At 37.9% G+C, this 22,484-nt stretch overlaps 1 protein-coding gene across 1 annotated transcript in view; it reads right to left on the reverse strand.

Annotated features, from left to right (window-relative positions):
* The window catches only part of LOC150087120 (twitchin-like), a 3,511,780-nt gene that overhangs the window by 1,823,855 nt on the left and 1,665,441 nt on the right, over nt 1-22,484 (reverse strand). Inside the window, 2 exon segments of the mRNA XM_090372971.1 lie at nt 4,209-4,490; nt 15,086-15,388. Coding sequence (XP_090229097.1) covers nt 4,209-4,490; nt 15,086-15,388 — 585 coding nt within the window.

Below are 22,484 nucleotides of genomic sequence, written 5' to 3' on the forward strand. Positions count from 1 at the left end.
GGTGGCCATTAAAGTCACCGAAAAGACAAATTGGAGTTGGAAGTTGTGCGATGAGGTTGTCAAGTTCTGATTGGGCCAGTGATAGAGATGGTGGAATGTAAATCGAAACAATGGTAACTGAAATACCAACTGCAATCCGAGCTGCCACAGCTTCTAGGCTGGTTCTTAATTGGATCGGTCTGGACGGTATGTTAGTATTTACAAGAATGGCTACTCCTCCACGGGCAGGAGACTCTGGGCTTCTGTCTCGTCTGTATATCATAAAATTTGAGAATTTCGGCGAAACTTGGGGTGACAAGAATGTTTCCTGTAGGCATATACCTATGGGGTTAAACTGAGAGATTAAATCTCTTATGTCATCCGAATGGCTGCTTAGTCCTCTACAATTCCACTGTATGATGTTAGGCATTATTTTGGTTTGGCTGAAGATGATTCATCTGACTGTTTTTTATGTGCAGGGCATTTTTTTCGGTCTTTTTTTGGGAATAATGGACGTCCAGTATCCATAGTGTCATTGGCATGGAGTTCTAGAATAGGGTCTTCATCATTTTGGTGTATATCCACTTCCATAGTGTTGGTTGGTGGATCAGTTTCCTTAGAGTCTTTATTGGGTTTCAATCTTTCTGCATCATTTGAGACTGTCACAGTATCAGTTGGGATACTAATTGGGGTGTTGGTGGCATGGCTGGTTTTTGTTTTAGAATTTTCTTTTCCAGTGGTTGATAAGGTTGTTTTAACCCAATTAGCTAGCGAGACGTTGGGCGGTATTGAGACATCTGTTTGAATTGCAGTTGTATGAAAACTGCGAGTTCGAGAGGCATATGATGGACTTGGCATGGTCAACATTATTTGTCTGCGTGCCTCAGGATATGTGACTTTATGTTCTACTTTGTATTTTTGGATTGTCCTACCTGTTTTCCACATCTCACATGATTTAGAAAAGGCGGGGTGATTGCCTTTGCAGTTGGGGCAAATGGGAATTGCGGCTGGACAATCTGCCTGTGTATGATCTTTTGCTCCACAAATAGGACAGATGGCGTCACCTCTGCATGCCTGCTGTGAATGGCCATATTTTTGGCATTTGAAACAGCGAAGAGGATTTGGGATGTATGGACGAATTCGACAATTTAAATATCCAGCTTTTACTGAGGAAGGCAAATCAGGAGTACTAAAAGTTAAAATGATGGAACGAGTTGGAATGAGATTTCCATCTTTTTTTGTCATAATTCTTTTAGCAGCGATTACCTTTTGATGGCTAAGTTCTTGGACTAATTCCTCCTCAGACACTGTAATTAAGTCCCATTCTGTGATGACTCCTTTAGATGAATTTAAGGTATTGTGAGGAGTGACAGACACTGGTAATCCACCAAATGTAGTTGTTTTTAATAGCCACTCAGAATGTTTGGATGTGGCTGTTTCAACCAGGAGATCTCCTGATTGTAGTCGCTTCACCATTTTTGGTGATCCTGCAATAGATTCTAGATGTCTTTGAATCATAAATGGTGATAACTTGCCCACGGGCTGCGTGGACAGAGAGTGTATCACAAGAAAATTAGGGATGTCTGGACGCTGTGCTTCAGTTCGAAGCCTTTTTGGTTGATTAATATCATGAGAGGATTCATGTCTTGAGCTTGAAGGCTCTAAGGGTGGAAAATTGTTTGAATCCATGATAGCTCCTTTTGGCCCTGGGGGTTTATCTTTACCGCCCAGGTTTCCGGCCCCGCCACGGGGAGGCAGGAGCAGTGCCACGAGGTGACCAAGCGGCTGAGTTAGTAAGTTAGTACTAATAGAAAAAAACAGAAAGGTGGTTTCCCTTTCTGGGCTTCTGCCTACTTCTTGTAGTGCGAGAGAGCTACTATGCAATAGAAATCAAGAAAACGGTTTTTCAAACTAAAATAGAAACTGTTCGCTCAAATGTTCTCTGTAGAAAAACGCTTTGGAAAACGCACTAGAATCGCTTGGCCACGGAACGCTTGGCACCCGGGGCCGGGAGAAGACCAAGAGTGGTAATCAATGGACACTGCTCATCGTGGACTAACGTTATTAGTGGAGTATCTCAGGGTTCAGTGTTGCGTTCATTGTTGTTTTCTGTATTCATAAATGATTATGATGGTATATCAAGCTTAATATCCAAGTTTGCAGATGATACAAAGGTTGACAGGGTTGTTCAGGACACTAATGACAGTATGCTGCTGCAACAGGATCTAGAAAAGATGAGCAGATGGGCTTCGAGGTGGCAAATGAAGTTTAACATTGACAAAGGTAAAGTACTACATATGGGAAGCAGTAACCCCAGCGTGACGTATCAACTCTGTGGTACTACACTGACAGTTGTAGAGAACAAAAAGGACCTGGGGGTAATTGTGCAGGCAGATATGAAGTTTTCTGAGCAGTTCAGATGGTCCGAAAGAGTAGCTCATTGTGTCTTGTCAATGATATACAGGAATATTTCTAGCAGGGATAAGGAGGTGATTATCCCCTTGTAAAAGACAATGGTCAGGCCACACCTTGAGTACTGTATACAGGTCTGGAGTCCTCATTTTAAGAAGGATGTAGAGCTGTTGGAACAAGTACAGAGAAGGGCAACAAGATTAGTGAATGGAACAAAGGGTTGCTCTTACAAAGAAAGGCAACAAGATTAGTGAATGGAACAAAGGGTTGCTCTTACAAAGAAAGGCTTAAATTTCACAAATTACAGTGTCTGGAGACTAGGCACCTGCAAGGTGATCTGATTGAGGTGAATAAAGTCTTGAATGGTTTGAGCATGCTCAATGCTGATGGGATTCTTCCTCTTGCTCAGAATAATCACCTGAGAGGGCATAAATTCAAATTGAGGAAAGATAGATGTAGTCTAGATGTGCGGAAGTTTGCCTTTAGCCAGTGGGTAGTTGGTTGGTTGGTGGAACAGACTTCCATCCTTTGTTGTGGAAGTTGTTAGCCTAAATAAATTTAAGACCGAGATGGACAGGTATTTGGAATGAATGGAGGGGTGAAATGGGAGCGGTTTTCTTTTTTTTTTTTGGTTGATGCTGCATAAGCTTGCTTTCTTGCATCATATGGCTCTACTAATGCTAATGCTAATTTACTCATAGGCTGGTTTCTAAGTGAGTGGAAGTTTAAGAAAGATGGGCAGGGTTGCTCCATCCGATCAGTCTTCAATCTCTTTGGGTTGTCATTTTCCATGTCAATAGGGTCTATATTTGCCATGTTTGCTCCTTTTCGCCCTTGGTAAGAAGGCTTTTCTGTCGTGGTTTCCAGCTCCCCCACGGGGAGTCAGGAGTAGTGCTGCAAGGAGACCAAGTGGTTAGAAGGATTAGTTGTTAGTAAAGAATGTAAGATATATAACAAAAAATAAAGGTGAATTTCCTTTAAAACACATTCACCCAAATTTATATATATATAATTAGGCTGACCATAATTCCGTGAGGCCAAATGGGGAACGATATAAACAGAACGATGAATGAGATAATGCTTTAAACCAAATTCCAAGTTTTCTCAGCATCCTTATGTTTCTGGCTATGTAGATATTGGTTAATGTCACTCCTACCTCCATGAACAACAGAAAAATAAAGATTACAACATTGACCAACCACTTTTGTTTTATCACTACACCAATTGTCCAGTTTAATAAATTTAATTATTTTTGAAGGTCTTTGTTAAATGTGCAATTTCTTCTTTTTTACATTTTAAATTTTGAGGCTTAAAACTTTTAAAATTATAAAATAAAAACTTTCAAGTGGTGTATGTAACAACCAACAAGCACACAGAACAAATTCCGCTTACAGACTACTGATCAACTACTGACAAACAACACATTGTTTAATGGGTGTTAAAGGCCTATGACAAAAATTGTCAGACTCATTCAGTCGCGGTGGTAACCACCACCATCAGATGAAATTCTCAGCATTTGATTGACGTGCCTCTACCTGTGGTTACACAAATGACTAGTACCTACAATGGCAGCCATCCTACGATATAATCACGATTATAGGCTAAGTTGTGCCAATATTTAAGCATTTGTTAAAGTTTTTTTTTTAAATAAAAGGGGCAAAATTATATTTTTACTAAAATGATGGTATGGTCGGGACATCGCAAAAAAAAACAGCACTGCCCTGATGAAAACAGGATGTATGGTCAGCCAATATATAATGAATAAAGTTTCAAAATTCGATCTTTACAAAGATAAATATTTATAAAAGAAAACATACCTAAAACCGTTACTTCAATGTCAGCCCTGTCTTCTCCATACTTATTGATGGCAATTATTTTATAAGTACCACAGTCTTGTCTATCAGCAATATCACATGTAAGTTTGGAATTATATGGCTTATTTCTTATCTGAAGTGTTGGTCTCTCTATTACAGTCCGATCTTTGATCATCCATGATACATCTGGAGGAGGCTCCCCAATGATCTTTACATCAAAAGAAAATGCTTGGCCTGCTTTAATAGTAACCGACTTTAGTCCTCTTCTGTCTATTCTAGGAGGCACTACACAAAATATGTAAAACTCAAAACATTGACAGCACAACATATTTGGATCAAATAAAGGTACAAGGAATTCAATAAATATTAGAAGGCATCTCTCTTTATTAACTTTGTAACTTTTATTACTACAGAAGAGCACCTCTTGTCCAGACTCTGATAACCTTGCATTTTTCAGGTTTATAATGCCCTTACGTTTTTATATAAAAACGTAAGAGGTGTGGCTTTTAAATAATGAGACTGTTGCAATAAAATAAATATAATGAATTATTTCATACCTTACAATTCAGAATAATTTCCTTGGGCTTGCACACATTATTCCATACATTTCCAGAAACATTTCTGGAAATCAACTTCTGTAATCCCTTTCAATACTGCAGTCAACTTTTTTTTCTGAATGTCTTCAGTGGTCAGAGAAAATGAGTTCCCTTAAGTACACCTTTCAGTTTAAGGAAGGGATAAAAAAATCACAAGTGTCTAGGTCTGGTGATTAGGGTGCATGTTCAAGTACAGGGATTTGTTTTTTGGCCAGAAACTGGTGAACAGAGAGAGAGAGAGAGAGAGAGATCATTATGTGCTGAAGCACTGTCTTGACACAAACAAACCAACCTTCCACAACAATTCAGGCATCTTCCTCAGAATTTTTTCAAGCAGCCTTGTCAGAACTTCAATGTAGTATGTTTGATTGACAATCTGATTTGATGAGACATATTCAGCCATAATAATTCTTTTAATATTGAAGAAAACATAAGCATGGTTTTCATTTCTGATTTTAACATTCATGCTTAATTTTGGTCTGAGGGATTGTTTTGTCTTCCATTGCATTGACTGTCTTTTAGTTTCTGAGTCATACGGGAACAGCTAACTTACAGTATTCAGAAATCTGGACTTCTTCAATATTTTTAAAAAACATCTTCACAAAATAGTAGTCTTCTCATTCTCTGATTTTATTCAAAATTTTTGGCATCATCTTGGCGCATACATTTCTTGTGCTGAAATTTTCAGTTAAAATTTGTCTAACTGTTTCTTTGTCCATGTTAAGTTCTTATGCAACCATTATAATGCTTACATGATGATCACTTTTAATCAATGTCCTTACCCAGTCCACATTAAAAAAAAAAAAAATGTTCTTGTTTACCTGGCATGACCACCAGGTCAGTGGAGTTTACAATAAATTAATCAATACAAATTGTTAATCGTATTTAGCAGTCATGGGCTTGACCCGCGGTCCACTCAAAGAGCATGTGCTGCTGCACTCGCGCTCCTGACCACTCGGCTATGTCAGGCCTTTTTTTCATCAGTTTTCATAGATACCAGGTGGCATGGTTGTGCATCATCTTCCACATTCTCTCTTTCATCTAGAAATCTTTTAAGCCATTCAAACACACGAGCTCTTGGCAGAGTATCTTCCCCATGCACTTGACATAACAACTCAAATTTCAGTTGATGTTTTCTTTAGATTTGTTAAAATTTTGAGGTTGATTCATTGTTCAATCCTTTTGTGTGTCATTTTTCCAGTGAATTGCAAAATCTCAAGGTCAAGAAAACCTGTCTCATTGCAAAGCGAATAAGAGTGTTTGAATGTGACTTTGCAGACAACTAAGGAAGGGTTCAAGGTCACTGCTGTGCCTCTGTTTCACTGGTTGCAATTGGTGTGTAGTGACTGCACATGCAGTCTCATTATTTAATAGCCACACCTTATATATGTATATATACACAACAAACTCTTCAAAATCTTGCACCCTAAGGAATTCAGAGGTGCTGGATTTTAAAATATTCCATATATTAAAGAGGTATATCTAGTGGTTGAGAAAGTTTGGAGTAGCACTTTTAATAAATATTAAGGACACACAACTGAACTTATTTACATCCATATACATTTATAATGACTAGTTTGTCCTCACACCTGTTTTTGTTGGCACCAAGATTTAAACTCTTGGATAATGTAATAGCCTAAAATTTCAGAGTAGAACAAACTTCCTTTATTATGAGTTGCTCTGGTATTGCCACTCTTTCAACTGACAGCTTTAGCTATATTACAATTTTGAAAACTAATTTCATATGTCACATTGAAAAACTTCTTAACAATGATTTTATCTGTATGTTTGTCACTAGAGATAACTTGCTATCGAATGAGAGACCACTTGGTCCTGAAAGTGGCTGTAATAGCAGTCTCCTCAAACAAATGCCCAATTAACCTTTTGGAGAGGCCAACTGTTCAAAAGTAGTGCAATACCAGGAGACTAAGTGCAAAGGCATATTTATTCTTCTGAGAATTAAGACCATTGTATTCTCTATGCAGCTGAAAACACTGATAAAAGAGCAAGATAATCCTGAAAGTATCTTATAAAGAAAGACATGATATTCTTTTTTGCAAAGTTGTGTATGTGTGTGTGTTAAAAGTATCTGAGTATATGACAATAAAAAAAAAAAGTATATGAGCGTATCCTAGTGTTAGTCAAAGAATTCCAAGCTCCAAGAAACGGTTAACTTTTTTAAAAAGTTTGCAGTTTTATTCACCTAATTTTCATATTAAATTGTACTATATAAGCTGCTTTATAGTCCTAGTCATGCTTGTTATTTTATTTTTTTAATTTTGGTAGAGATTTTGTAGGTTACTACTTAATATACGTAGAACCTTTGTATCATTTGAATCTTGCCATCATTGTTACAGATATAGAGTGAGTGGTAGGGATATTTTAATTTTTTTTAATTCTTTGAAGTTTGAATCACTTAGGTTGATGTTAGTTGGATAATTCTGTTATATATTATAATTGACTTTTAACTTTCAAGCATAACAGTATTGCCTAATACATATAACAGAAACTGTTTCTAAGGTATTATTTTCAGTTAGGTAGCATGGTAGTATAATTCTTGCTTAACTGGTGAATGGGAATAGGATTGTTATCATATTTAACTTTTCATTTAGAATTAGAAGTGTAGTTATCATTTGTGATTTGCTGATTATGTCAGTGAATTTTTGACTTATCACTTATAATTGCTTAAGGAACCACATTCAACTTCTGTAACCATTTTTTCAATTCCTACTATTAGTTTACACTCTCCCTATATATATTTATATATCTTGTTCAAATTTTCAATTGTTAATAAAATACTTTTTATTCATCCACTCAAGTTCAAATACATTTTTTTAAACTTGTAGTGGATGACACTTGATGTTAATACAGTTTTTTCAAATATTAATTCATTAATTAAATTTAATTAATTAATTTTAGTTTTATATGGGAGAAAAAAATTTCTCTTATATAAGATATTTAGCAGGATATAAATTTAGGAATAAAATTGAAATCAACAGGCAGTAGCTCAATGGGTAAAATGCAAGGATTTCAGTATTTTTCACGTGAAGGTGAAGAATGCGAGTTCAATTCTTGCGAAAATCAATAATTTTTTGAAGTCGAAAGTTCGTTGTTGACCTAAGTAGGAATTGACTTTAAAAATTTTTTTTTTATATTACTTGTTTCTGTATCAACAAGAACATTAGAATTTTAATTATATATAATTAATAATGTAAACTTTAAAACATGATCAGCGGATAGTGTTATTACTGTATTAGATATATTTGTTTAGTATAGTAATTTGAATTATATTGAATTTGAACAAAAATCATGCTTCAGATTAGAGCAACAGAGCAAGGGGCTCAAGCTTGTGAGAGTTTTATGACTCTGGAGATAATTGGGGGGGAAGCGGTTGTCCTTCAAATCATGGCCTTATGAAATGTACAGCTCATTTGGTGTTTGCAGTATGCTCGATGTAAGGGGTGTGAGAATATTAGGTGCCAACTGTCAGAGTGCTTCTCATTTTTGGTTTCAGTTAAGAGGTCCCCAGAATGAAGCCTCAACTGATTTATGGGAACCTGCTAACCGCTCTAAACCCTTCTGAAGGAAAAATGGTGACATTATTCCAGTAGATTTCTAGGTGTTGGAATGCATGATCAGAAATCTGGGAATGGGACCTGACAGAACTTTAGTTCATGGTCTCTTTGCTCCAGTGGCATTGTCTGTTTCTAAGGTATTATTTTCAGTTAGGGATGAGGTTGAGGCCCCAGAAGAAATAAGAAATAGTTTTATCAGGATTAATAATGTTTTTAAGTTGGTTCAGTGCCTGGGCCCCCCACCCAAGTGGGATGCCAGGGCTACCCAGACACCATACCTGCACCACCAGTCTGAATCCTGTCCCTTGGACCATGAGTGCAGGGCATGGCATTGACTTGGCTGAGCATTGCAGGCAAACCCACTAGCTGCCTGACCTAGCAGGGAAATCGAGGATCACCCATTAAAGCAGGGGCTGAAGTGGTTATTGTTATTGAAATTAACAACACAAGGGCTAATAAGGCCAAATTGTGTTTGTTCATAGGTCATTTGCATGGAGCATATTGTTAGAGATGTTAAATTATATGCTCTGTGTATGTTTTAAATACTTAATGTATTTAAAACATATTTTCAATATGTTTTAAATTCATTAAGAGTTCTTCTATAATTTATCTAAGAACTTAGATAAATTATCTGAGATGTTCAACATGGAGAGTGACTGAAAAGTGGTTAGCTGGATGGTTGCACGTACAAGACAATCAACCAGAAAATGACAGACCGTAAGTTATCTGTGGCAGAATGAGAACTGAGGTAGGTTTTCTCCCAATAATAGAAAGAGATGAGTATGATGATTGTGTCCAATTTTCAGTCTTGCCAATACCACTTCCTCTCTTCTGTTTTGTCAGAAGTCAGAGAGCCACAGCTTTGGATCTTGTTTTATCTCGTAAAGTTTATTGTTGGTGTTACTTTTCCAGATCTGTGACCAGTTGTTGTAGCAAGCTTTATGAAGTATAGGCTTATAGTCAGTGTAAGGGACCTGAGGGTGTTGTGAGAGAGTGAGTTAAGGATATTTAGTGGCAAGGTCAGCACTTTCATTTCCCAAAATGCCAGAGAGCCAGCAAAAACTGATTGACTGATTGGATACATTGCAGGAGAACAGCTGAGAAAGAATGAATTTCAAGATAGGATGAGAAATTCTAAGGGAGGTCGGTGTAAATTATGGCAGGTGAGATGGGAAGCTCAGTAATCTTACTAAATGCTAACTTGAGCATATAATTCAGCAGTGAAGGTGCTGCAGGCTAATGCTAGTGAGGCTGTAACTATAAAGTGAAGGTAAAACTGCAGCTGCACCTATTGTATGTTGTTGTTCTTGATATTGAGATTAACGACACAAGTGCAACTGAGGCCAAATTGTGTCTGTTCATTGTTTATTTGCAGGAAAAATATAATTAGCATTAGTTGAGGCATATGATGCAAGAAAGCAAGCATATACAGCATCAGCCAAAATAAAAAAAATAATAATAAAATCTTCTCATTTCACTCATCCGGTCACTCCAAATGTTTGACAATTTCCACAACAACAGATGGAAGTCTGTTCCAGCAATCAACAACTTGCTGGCTAAAGGCAAACTTATGCACATCTATTCTACAACTGTCTTTCTTCAATTTGAATCTATGCCCCCTCAGGTTCTTAATAAATCTGAGCAAGCAGAGTATACCATCAGCATTGAGCCTGCTCAAACCGTTCAAGGCCTTGTACACCTCAATCAGATTAGCTTGCAGGTGCCTAGTCTCTAGATGCTGCAACTTACAGAATTTAAGCCTCTCCTGGTAAGAGAACCCCTTTGTTCCTCTCAACAATCTTGTTGCCCTCATTTTAGGAAGGATGTAGAATTGCTAGAACGAGCAATTCTAGCAATAAAATGAGGTTTCCAGACATGTATGCAGTACTCAAGGTGTGGCCTGACCATTGGCTTATACAAGGGTATAATCACCTCCTTGTCTCTGCTAGCAAAATTCCTATATATCATTAACAAAACTCCATGACCTGTTCTGGCAGCCTGTCTGCACTACTCAGAGAACTTTATATCCAACTGCACAATTATCCCCAGGTCTTTTTCATTCTCCACCTCGTTGAATGTAGTACAACATAGTTGGTACGTTTCTCTTGGGTTACTGTTACCCATATGCAATACTTTGCATTTGTCAATGTTAAACTTCAATTTCCACTATACACATATATTTTCTTCATGGCTTAGAAAAGGATTTTGAATTTTCAAAACTAATTGTTCATTGTGTGATTATGCAATGCCAACACTTTCTTATGCTGAAACTATGGCCATGGCCAGAATTTACTTTCCTCTTTTGTTTACTGTTATCTTCTTTCTTTTTCAGGGTTGTTTTGTGATGCATTTTACTCTCACTTTGGAATATGGCATAAAATCAGATACACAGCCATAGATGGAGGGTTCTGAGCAATAACCACCTTCCCCTATAATAAAATAAAAAAAAAAAAAAAAAAAACGAAGTAGTGGTTTCCACTGTTCAACCAATCTCAACAAATGTCTGCCACATGAAAGCCATATGGTGCACACATTTTAGTATCTTCTTTGTTTCTTTGCAATGAAGATTTTGAAATTACTGTAGCCTCTCTTTCCCATTGGTATTTTTTGCCTTTTAAATGCATATTGTTCAATTCAGAGACTGCTGGGAGTCATTGCTGTACAAGTAAACACATGGGTTGTGTTAGGGTAGCTAAGAATAGGAACAGGTGCATGTACACCAATGCTAGGAGTTTGCTAAATAAATTTGATGAATTTGAGGTATTGCTCAAAACATCAAAGGCAGATATTGTTGGGATATCAGAGACGTGGTGTCACACAGATATAAGGAATGCAGAACTGGAATTTGGAAATACAATGTGTACAGAAAGGATAGACAGGATAGGAAGTGGAGGAAGAGTTATGCTATTAGTTAAGACACATAAAATCCAAGGAAGTGAAGCCAGTCGACATCGCTGGACAGTGCAGTGTCGAGTCAGTTTGGTGTGACATAAGCATTGGGAGATCAAAATTGAGAGTAGGAGTGTGCTATAGGCCTAATGACTCTGATGAGCATAATAAGAAACTCTACAGGGAAATAGAGTGGGCCAGTAAATCAGAGAGTCTTATAATGGGAAATTTTAATTTCCCAGATATTGACTGGAATTTGTGGGTCGATCACTCACACACTAGCAAGGCATTTGTGGATTTATTGGATGATTATTTTCTACATCAGCATGTTTGGGAGGCAACTAGAGGGAGTAATACACTTGATCTGATTATCAGTAGTGATTCTTCATGCATTAAGAATCTGCAGATAAAGGAACCACTAGGTGACAGTAATCACAGTGTGCTGAAGTGGGATTTACTCAAAGAGGTAACTACCATTAGGGGTAATGGAAAGGGTTTTTGCTTTCATAAAAGCGACTACAAAGGTCTGAGACAGTATATGAATTCTATACAGTAGGACCAACTGATGATGTTACCAACAGCAAATTCAAAATGGGAAGCATTCAAAGAACTTATCTTGGAAGCTACTAGGCTTTACATACCAACTAAGAAATATTGTTCAAGGTTTAGGCCTAAGTGGATGTCAGATGAACTAATGAGACATATGGCAGAGAAAAAAAATGCATGGGATACATACAAATTAACAAGTGCCACAGAAGCCTATGATAGATACAAGTTGATCTGTAACCAAGCTACAAAGGAGGTTAGGCAGGCGAAGGCAGATTACGAGAAATCTTTGGCAAGGGATGCAAAGAAAAACAGCAAAGAGTTCTTTACTTATGTAAACTCTAGAAAGAAGGGGATGAATCAGATTGGTCCACTTGATATCAATGGTTCAACTGTTGATGATCCTGCTCAGGTAGCTAACAAACTAAATGAATATTCTGCATTGACATTCACACATGAGGAGTTATTCAGTGAGGGGAATGCCAGAGGTGTATTCAACTCTGGCAGCAAGCTAGATAATCTTGTAATAATAAAGTGGAGGAGAAATTGTTGAAGTTAAACACAAGAAAGGCACCTGAGGTGGATGGGATCTCTTCAGTTATATTAAAGGAGGCGGCAAAGGAAGTAAGCAAACCCTTAGCCATAATTATGAGAGCTTCCTTGGACTCAGGAGCGGTACCCATGGACTGGAGATGTGCAAATGTACCCCAATTCACAAAGAAGGATCAAAGGCTGACATAAGTAAATATATACCTGTGAGTTTAACTTCTGTTCCAGGAAAATTAATGGAGGCACTGGTTAAAGAGGCACGGCAGGATCATCTAGACAAGACTTCAGTTATAGCTCGGACAGAGCATGGTTTTGTTAAGGGAAAGTCTTGCCTGACCAATTTGATTGGATACTATGATGCAGTCATAAAAGAACTGGATGCAGGGAATAACTTTGATATTATATATTTGGATCTTAGAAAGGCTTTTGATACTGTTGCACATGGAAGACTGCTACACAAATTGGAGCAGTGTGGCACTGGAGACAAATTGCTGGTATGGATAAATGGATGGTTGAGGGGGAGAAAACAGAGAGTGGTAATCAATGGACACTGCTCATCATGGACTAATGTTATTAGTGGAGTCCCTTAGGTTTCAGTGTTAGGTCCATTATTGTTTTCTGTATTTATAAATGATATTGATTTGATATATCAAGCTTCATGTCCAAGTTTGCAGACGATACAAAGTTGGCAGGGTTGTTAAGGACACTACTGATGTTATGCTGCTGCAACAGGATATGGTAAGGTTGAGCAAATGGGCTGAGAGGTTGGAAATGAAGTTTAACATTGACAAATGTAAAGTAAGGGAAACAGCAATTTGATATATCAAGCTTCATGTCCAAGTTTGCAGACGATACAAAGTTGGCAGGGTTGTTAAGGACACTACTGATGTTATGCTGCTGCAACAGGATATGGTAAGGTTGAGCAAATGGGCTGAGAGGTTGGAAATGAAGTTTAACATTGACAAATGTAAAGTACTACATATGGAAAACAGCAACCCCACTCTCTGCTTACTCCCCCTCAACCATCCCTTTATCCATAGCAGCAGTTTGTCTCCAATGCCACACTGCTCCAATTTGTGTAGCAGTCTTCCATGAGCAACAGTATCAAAAGCCTTTCTAAGGTCCAAATATATAATATCAAAGTTATTCCCTGCATCCAATTCTTTTATGACTGCATCATAGTATCCAATCAAATTGGTCAGGCAAGACTTTCCCTTAACAAAACCATGCTCTGTCCGAGCTATAACTGAAGTCTTGTCTAGATGATCCTGCAGTGCGTCTTTAACCAGAGGAACCTACCAACTCTGTGTTACTACACTGACAGTGGTATAGAATGAAAAGAACCTGGGGGTAATTGTGCAGGCAGATATGAAGTTCTATGAGCAGTGCACAGGGGCTGCAAGATTAGCTCATCGTGTCTTGTCAATGATATACAGGACTTTTTCTAGCTGGGATAAGGAGGTGATTATTCCCTTGCATAAGGCTATGGTCAGGCCACACCTTGAGTACTGCATACACATCTGGAGGCCTCATTTCAAGAAGGAGGTAGAGCCGCTGGAATGAGTACAGAGAAGGGCAACAAGATTAGAGAATGGAACAATGGGTGCTCTTACGAAGAAAATCTTAAGTTTTGCAAATTACAGTGTTTGGAGACTAGGCGCCAGCGAGGTGATCTGATAGAGGTGTATAAAGCCTTGAATGGTTTGAGCATGCTAAATGCCGATGGGATTCTTCCTCTTGCCCAGAATAATCACCTGAGAGGGCATAAATTCAGATTGAGGAAAGACAGATGTAGGATAGATGTGCAGAAATTTGCCTTTAGCCAGCAGGTAGTTGGTTGGTGGAACAGACTTCCATCCCTTGTTGTGGAAGTTGATAGCCTAAATAAATTTAAGGCTCAGCTGGACAGGTATTTCGAATGAATGGAGGAGTTAAGTGGAAGGGGTTTTTTTTTTTTTTTTTTATTGGTTTTTTGTGGCTGATGCTGCATAAGCTTGCATCATATGCCTCTACTAATCCTTAAATCCATAATTGAACAATTGAAATAAATTTACATATTCACCAACTCTTCTGACTAAATCAGAAGAGTTGTTGAACATGAAAATATAATTTTTCAGGTCCTTTCAAGTTTATGTACTTTTCACTTTGAGTTCGGAATTTTCCCTAAATTCCATTTTAAGCGCTCTGTCGTGTTCCAACAAAAACAATTTCCTACTCATCATATATAATAATTATTATTATTATACTGCTGACAATTTTCAAAATAATATTTAAATTTATGACATTACTGAAATCTCTCGATAATAGTATGGAATATTAAAGAGCAGAAACTGCCAAAGAAAAAGTTCACCACAATAGCTTCATACAAAGCAAAAGGAAAAGTCAGTTTCCATTCCCCCATCACTATGCATTAACATAGCATTTAACTTGAATAACTGTATCCTAACTGAGAAATTGTAACCAACACTTTAGCTAGAAATTTTATTTTAAGCAATTAATTTTAATTTCAAGCACCTATTTTAAAATAATTAATAAATAATCAGTATTAAAAACTACTGAAGGTAAGTATACAAAACTGACAGCAACAAGTATCAGTTGCACACAATGATATTAGATAATGAAGCAGATATAATGTAGGTACACTAATATGCAAGCTTATGTTTATACAATAAATTTAATTTTCTTAAAAATTTAAATTTTCATATAAAAATTTTGTAATACATACACCGGCGAGGTTTAGCAATGATAGGTTTACTGGCATCACTCGGAACACCGGGACCTGCAGCATTTACAGCTTTTACTCGGAATTGGTATGTGTCACCTTGTTCTAGATCCATAACACGACCTTCGCAAATATTACCATCAATGTGAGCAGCTTTCACCCACTGCAAGCTACTTTTTTCTTTCTTCTCTATGATATATGCAATAACAGGAGCACCACCATCCTTAACTGGAGGAGTCCATTTCAGGTCTACCCGGTCTTTATCCCAATCCTTGGCTTCTGGAGCACCAGGCTGAGAAGGTGGATCTATATATACACAAACAAATGTTTTTTAAAATATTTCATAAAAAATGTAAATTAGAAGATACTATGTTTCTTTTACTATATTTTTAGAAACCATACAGTGTTACTTATACCACTATAAATTCTAAAAATTTTCAAAAAAAAAAATAATAATAATAAATATTAATAATAATATGAAGTAAAAATAATATCATTTTAACTTCAAATTATTATAAACAGAATTTTATTGTGCTTGGTTGTATATTATTGGGTTTTAGTTTACAACAAGAAAGCTGAAACCCAATAAAATTGCCCATATGGGCTCACATCTGGTGAGTATGGGGTCCTGAGCTGGATATCATCATTCTTCTCTTTCTCGGTGATTCCCTTCAACTTCTGACTCTCTCTCTCTCTCTCTCTCTCTCTCTCTCTCTCTCAGGGTAACTTGGGAATTTTTTTTTGGCTGGTGCAGCATAAGCCTCAGGCTTCCTTGCACCATATAGCTAATAATAGGAAGAAGAATAAACATGCAACAAAACACAAAATTCTGCTAAAATTCCAACACAAATACACCTGCATAACATGCAAACATTTGCAATGGGATATTAATATACAAAGTTGTTGTGTGTGTGTAAATAAAATGTTATTTATTTGAAAAATTTTAAATGTGCAGAAACTGTACGAACTGGAAACTAAAAAGAAACAGCATAAACAAAAGCAGCGGAAACTAATTTCGCTGAAATATATCAAGCGAAGAATAATATAACACTATAACGTATAAAATTATATAAAATTACTACATAATTATAATAGTATTTATATAATATCATTTATATAGAATAATATTATTTTTTAGGAGTATATAGGATAATATAGAATAATATATATAGGATAATAATATACATAGGATAATAATATTATTTATAAAGGATCCAGTCCAATGTTCAACCAACCATGTAGCTGCAGTCCCATCTCGGCACTGATCAACACAACTCGCCATATATTGGATATCTGACATGAAAACATTTCAAGAAGCACCAAATGGCGGTGAAAGAGAGGAACTTAAAACATAACTAAGTTTGCAGATGATACGAAAGTGGCAAAGTGACAAATATCAAAGCATTCTACTGCAGCAAGATCTTGAAAAATTAGGCAGATATGTTAAGAAGTGGAAACTGAAATTTAACATTAGTAACTATACTTAACATTAATTAACATTAATTAACATTAACATTAACAGATTTAACATTAGTAACTATAAGGTATTGCACATGTGCAGCTGTAATATCACTGATTTGGTGGTGGAAAGCAAAAGAGACCTATGGGTAATAACCCCAAGGGCTCACATCTGGTGAGTATGGGCTTGGCACACCCAGGGTTCTGAGTTGGATATCATCATTCTTCTCTTTCTTGGTGATTTCCTTCTACTTACTCTCTCTCTCTCTCTTAGGGTAACTCAGGAATTTTTTTTTTTGGCTGGTGCAGCATAAGCCTCAGGCTTCCTTGCACCATATAGCTAATAATAATAATAATAGATAGGATATGAAGGGAGGAGGGGCTCTGCTGTTAATTAGGAAACACATAAAATCTAAGTCTTTCCTTCCAGTTGATGTGCATGGTCAGTGCAACATTGGGTCAGATTGGTGTGACATAAGCACTGCAAAAGCAAAATTGAGAGTAGGAATGTGTTATAGGCCTAATGAATCTAATGAGCACAATGAACAGCTGTACAGAGAAATACAGTGGCCAGTATATCAGAATGTCTTATAATGTGGGATTTTTACTTTCCAAATATTGACTGGAACTTGTAGATTTGATCACTCGCACGCTAGCAAGACTTTTGTGGACTCACTTGATGACTGCCTTCTACAGTAGCACTTTCGAGAGGCAACCAAAGGGAGTAATACTCTTGATTTGATTATCAGCAGTGCTTATTCATGCATTAAAAATCTGCAGATAACATAATCACTAGGTGGCAGTGATCACAGTGTACTGTTGTTGGATTTATTTAAAGATATAACTGCCACCATGGGTAAATGGAAGGCTTTTTGCTTTTGTAAAGGTGACTATGGTGGTCTCAGACAATTCTCACACTCTATATAGTGGGATCAACTGATGATGTTGCCAACAGCAAATTCTAAATGGGGAGCATTCCAGGAATTAATTTGGAAACTACTAGGCATTTCATACCAACTAAGAAATACTGTTCAAGATTCAGGTCAAAATGGATGTCAGATGAACTAATGAGACTCGTGGTAGAGAAGAAAAATGCATGGAATGCATAAATTATCAGGCGACACAGAAGCCTATGGTAGATATAAGCTAGTTAGTAATCAAGTCACAAAGGATATTAGGCAGGTGAAGGCAAATGATGCAAAGGAAAACAGCAAAGACTTCCTTACTTATATAAACTCTAGAAGGAAGGGGATAAAACAGACTGGCCCACTTCATGTTAATGGCTTGACTGTAGATGATCCTGGTCAGGTAGCTGGCAAACTGAATGAGTATTTTGCATCTACATTCTTAAAGGAAGTGGAGACCAGAAGTTTCTCAAACTCTAATAGGGAGCTAAATGATTTTGAACTAACTGAGAGGAAAGTGAAGGAGAAATTCTTGAACTTATAAATAAGAATGACACCTAGGGTGAATGGGATCTGTGTAGTTATATTAAGGAGGCAGCAAACTAATTAAACAAACCATTAGCCCTGATTACGAGATCATTATTGGATTCAGGGGAGGTCCGCACAGTGTAGATGTGCAAAAGTATCCCCAATTCACAAAGAGGAATCAAAATGCATGAGTAATTACAGACCTGTTAGTTTAACTTCTGTCAGTTTAATTTGTGTTCTGGGAATGCAAGGTTGGAAGTACTGTTAATGATTGTAATGAAAGTATGTTATTGTCAACAGGATCTAGAAAAGTTAGGCAGATGGTCTGAGAAGTGGCAACTGAAGTTTAACATTGACAAATGCAAAGTGCTGCATATATGTAGCAGTAACCCCAGAGTAACGTACTAACTGTGTGGTACTACACTCAGGGGAGTGGAGAATGAAAAAGACCTGCAGTTAGTTGTGCAGTCAGATATGAAGTTCTCTGGATAGAACAGACAGGCTGCCAGAACAGCTCATGGGGTCTTGTCAATGATATACAGGAAATTTGATACCTGGGATAAGGAGGTGATTATCCCTTTTTATAAAGCAATGGTCAGGCCACACCTTGAGTACGGCATACAGGTTTAGAGGCCTCATTTTAGGTAGTGTGTATAGCTGCTGGAACAAGTACTGAGAAGGTCAATGAGATTGGTGAGGGGATCAAAGGAGTTCTCTTATGAGGAGAGGCTTAAATTCTGTCTGTTGCAGCAACTAGAGACTAGGCACCTGTAAATCCCACACCAGTACAATGTGATTACTGTCACCTAACGTTTCCTTTATCTGCAAATTCCTAATGCATACTTCAAGGTGATCTGATTGAGGTGTATAAAGCCTTGAATGGGTTGAGCATGCTCAATGCTGATGGGATTCTTCCTCTTGCTCAGAGTAATCACCTGAGAGGGCATAAATTCAAATTGAGGAAAGACAGTTGTAGGATGGATGTGCGGAAGTTTGCCTTTAGCCAGCGGATAGTTGATTGGTGGAACAGACTTCCATCGTTTGTTGTGGAAGTTGATAGCCTAAATAAATTTAAGAGAGAACTAGTCAAACATTTGAATCGAGTGGATGAATGAAATGGGAACATTTTTTTGGCTGATGCTACATAAGCTTACTTTATTGCATCATATGCCTCTACTAATGCTAATATGCATCCCATGCATTTTTCTTCTCTGCAATCAACCGACATCCATTTAGGCCTGAACCTTGAACAATATTTCTTAGTTGGTACGAAAAGCCTAGTAGCCTCCAAAATTAAGTCCCTGAAGGCTTCTCATTTAGAATTCACTATTGGTAACATCATCAGATGATCCCACTCTATAGAATTTAAAAACTCTGTGAGACCTATGTAGTCACCTTTACAAAAACAAAAACCCTTCCCTTTACTCTTGATCATAGTTACTTCTTTAAGTAAATTTTTTTTTTTTTTTATTTTGTTAGTTGTTGGCGCATCAGCTTCTGTGGCTATAATGCACCTCCCAAAGTTTTTGTATTTTACTGTGATCCAAGCCCGAGGCGGGATTCGAACCCGCAACCTTTGGGTTGGGCGGAGATGGGAGAAATCCCAGGAGCCGCTAGACCCTCAACATACCAAATACCAAACCTTTGAATTGTCAGGCAGGCACTTTATCCACCTGGCTAGCCCAGTCGGTTAGGTAAATCCCACACCAGTACACTGTGATTACTGTCACCTAACGGTTCCTTTATCTGCAAATTCCTAATGCATACTTCATCACTGCTGATAATCAGATCAAGGTTATTATTCTCTCTGGTTGCCCCTCGAACATGTTACTGTAGAAAACAATCCTCCTATAAATCGACAAAAGTCTTGCTAGCGTGTGAGTGACCAACCACAAATTCCACTCAATATCTGGAATGTTAAAATCCCCCATTACAAGACATTCAGATTTACTGGCCCACTCGATTTCTCTGCACAACTGTTCTTTGTACTCAGGGCCGTGCCGTGCTATGATACAGAGAGGCGGCCACATCAGGCGGCACAGTAAGGGGGCGGCATAAGCGACTGTTAACAGGAGAGACTGCTTCTACAGGGATGGGATACACTTAAATAGAAAGGGTGCAAGAATTTTTGCTGATGCTGTCGAGGCAGTGTTAGGTGGGTCGGAAAACTGCTAGTTGGGGGGGATACAAGGACTAATAGATTAACAGTAGCCACTGGCAGAGGTGGAAGTGATTCTTGCACTGCTTCTATTGAAATGAGCAGAAACCTGAAAAACAAGATGCAGGATATTTCAGAGACTGCTGGGCGTCATTGCGGTACAAGTAAACACATGGGTTGTGTTAGGGTAGCTAAGAATAGAAACAGGTGCATGCATACTTGCGTGTACACCAATGCTAGGAGTTTGGTAAATAAATTTGATGAATTTGAGGTATTGCTCAAAACCTCAAAGGCAGATACTGTTGGGATATCAGAGACGTGGTGTCACACAGATATAAGGAATGCGGAACTGGAATTTGGGGAATACAATGTGTATAGAAAGGATAGACAGGACAGGAGGGGTTATGCTATTAGTTAAGAAACACAAAGTCCAAGGAAGTGAAGCCAGTCGACATCGATGGACAGGGCAGTGTCGTGTCAGTTTGGTGTGACATAAGCATAGGGAAATCAAAATTGAGAGTAGGAGTGTGCTATAGGCCTAATGACTCTGATGAGTATAATAAGATATTGTCCAGGGAAATGGAGTGGGCCAGTAAATCAGAGAGTCTTATAATGGGGGATTTTAATTTCCCAGATATTGACTGGAATTTGTGGGTTGGTCACTCACAACATAGCAAGGCTTTTGTTCATTTATTGGATGATTGTTTTCTACATCAGCATGTTCGGGAGGCAACTAGAGGGAGTAATACTCTTGATTTGATTATCAGCAGTGATTCTTCATGCATTAAGAATCTGCAGATAAATGAACCACTAGGTGGCAGTGATCACAGTGTGTTGAAGTGGGATTTATTCAAGGAGGTAACTACCATCAGAGGTAAAGGGAAGGGTTTTTGTTTTCGTAAAGGCGACTATGATGGTCTGAGACAGTATTTAAATTCTATACAGTGGGACCAACTGATGATGTTACCAACAGCAAACTCAAAATGGGAAGCATTCAAGGAACTAATCTTGGAAGCTACCAGGCTTTACATACCAACTAAGAAATATTGTTCAAGGTTTAGTCCTAAATGGTTGTCAGATGAACTAATGAGACATGTGGCAGAGAAGAAAAATGCATGGAATACATACAAATTAATGGGCGACATGGAAGCCTATGATAGATATAAGTTGGTCTGTAACCAAGTCACAAAGGAGATTAGGCAGGCAAAGGCAGACTACGAAAAATCTTTGGCAAAGGATGCAAAGAAAAACAGAAAAGAGTTCTTTACCTATTTAAACTCAAGAAGGAAAGGGATGAATCAGATTGGTCCAATGGATATTGATGGTTCAACAGTTGAGGACCCTGCTCAGGTGGCTAACAATCTAAACGAGTATTTTGCATCTACATTCACGCATGAGGAGTTATCCAGGAAGGAGAATGATGTAGGTAAAGTAAACATTGGCAGTGAGCTGGATGATTTTGTAATAACTGAGAAGAAAGTGGAGGAGAGATTGTTGAGGATAAACATAAAAAAGGCACCTGGGGTGGATGGGCTCTATCCAGTTATATTAAAGGAGGCAGCAAAGGAAGTAAGCAAACCCCTAGCCATAATTATGAGAGATTCTTTGGACTCAGGGGAGGTACCCATAGACTGGAGATGTGCAAATGTAACCCCAATTCACAAAGGAGGATCAAAGGCTGACACAAGTAATTATAGACCTGTTAGTTTAACTTCTGTTCCAGGAAAATTAATGGAGGCACTGGTTAAAGAAGCACTGCAGGATCATCTAGACAAGAATTCAGTTATAGCTCAGATGCAGCATGGTTTTGTTAAGGGCAGGTCTTGCCTGACCAATTTGATTGGATACTATGATGTAGTCACAAAAGAACTGGATGCAGGGAATAACTTTGATATTATATATTTGGATCTTAGAAAGGCTTTTGATACTGTTGCACATGGAAGACTGCTGCACAAATTGGAGCAGTGTGGCATTGGAGGCAAATTGCTGCTATGGATAAGGGGATGGTTGAGTGGCAGAAGACAGAGAGTGGTAATCAATGGACACTGCTCAACGTAGACAAATGTTATTAGTGGAGTTCCTCAGGGTTCAGTGTTGGGTCCGTTGTTGTTTTCGGTGTTTATGAATGATATTGATGATGGGATATCAAGTTTAATGTCCAAGTTTGCAGATGATACAAAGGTTGGCAGGGTTGTTAAGGACACTACTGACGCTATGCTGCTGCAACAGGATCTGGAAAGGTTGAACAGATGGGCTGAGAGGTGGCAAATGAAGTTTAACATTGACAAATGTAAAGTACTACATATGGTAAACAGTAACCCCAGAGCAACGTATCAACTCTGCGGTACTACAC

The sequence above is a fragment of the Mastigoproctus giganteus genome, chromosome 4 (assembly GCF_048544385.1).
Source record: "Mastigoproctus giganteus isolate SK-2022 chromosome 4, ASM4854438v1, whole genome shotgun sequence".
NCBI lineage: Eukaryota > Metazoa > Arthropoda > Arachnida > Uropygi > Thelyphonidae > Mastigoproctus > Mastigoproctus giganteus.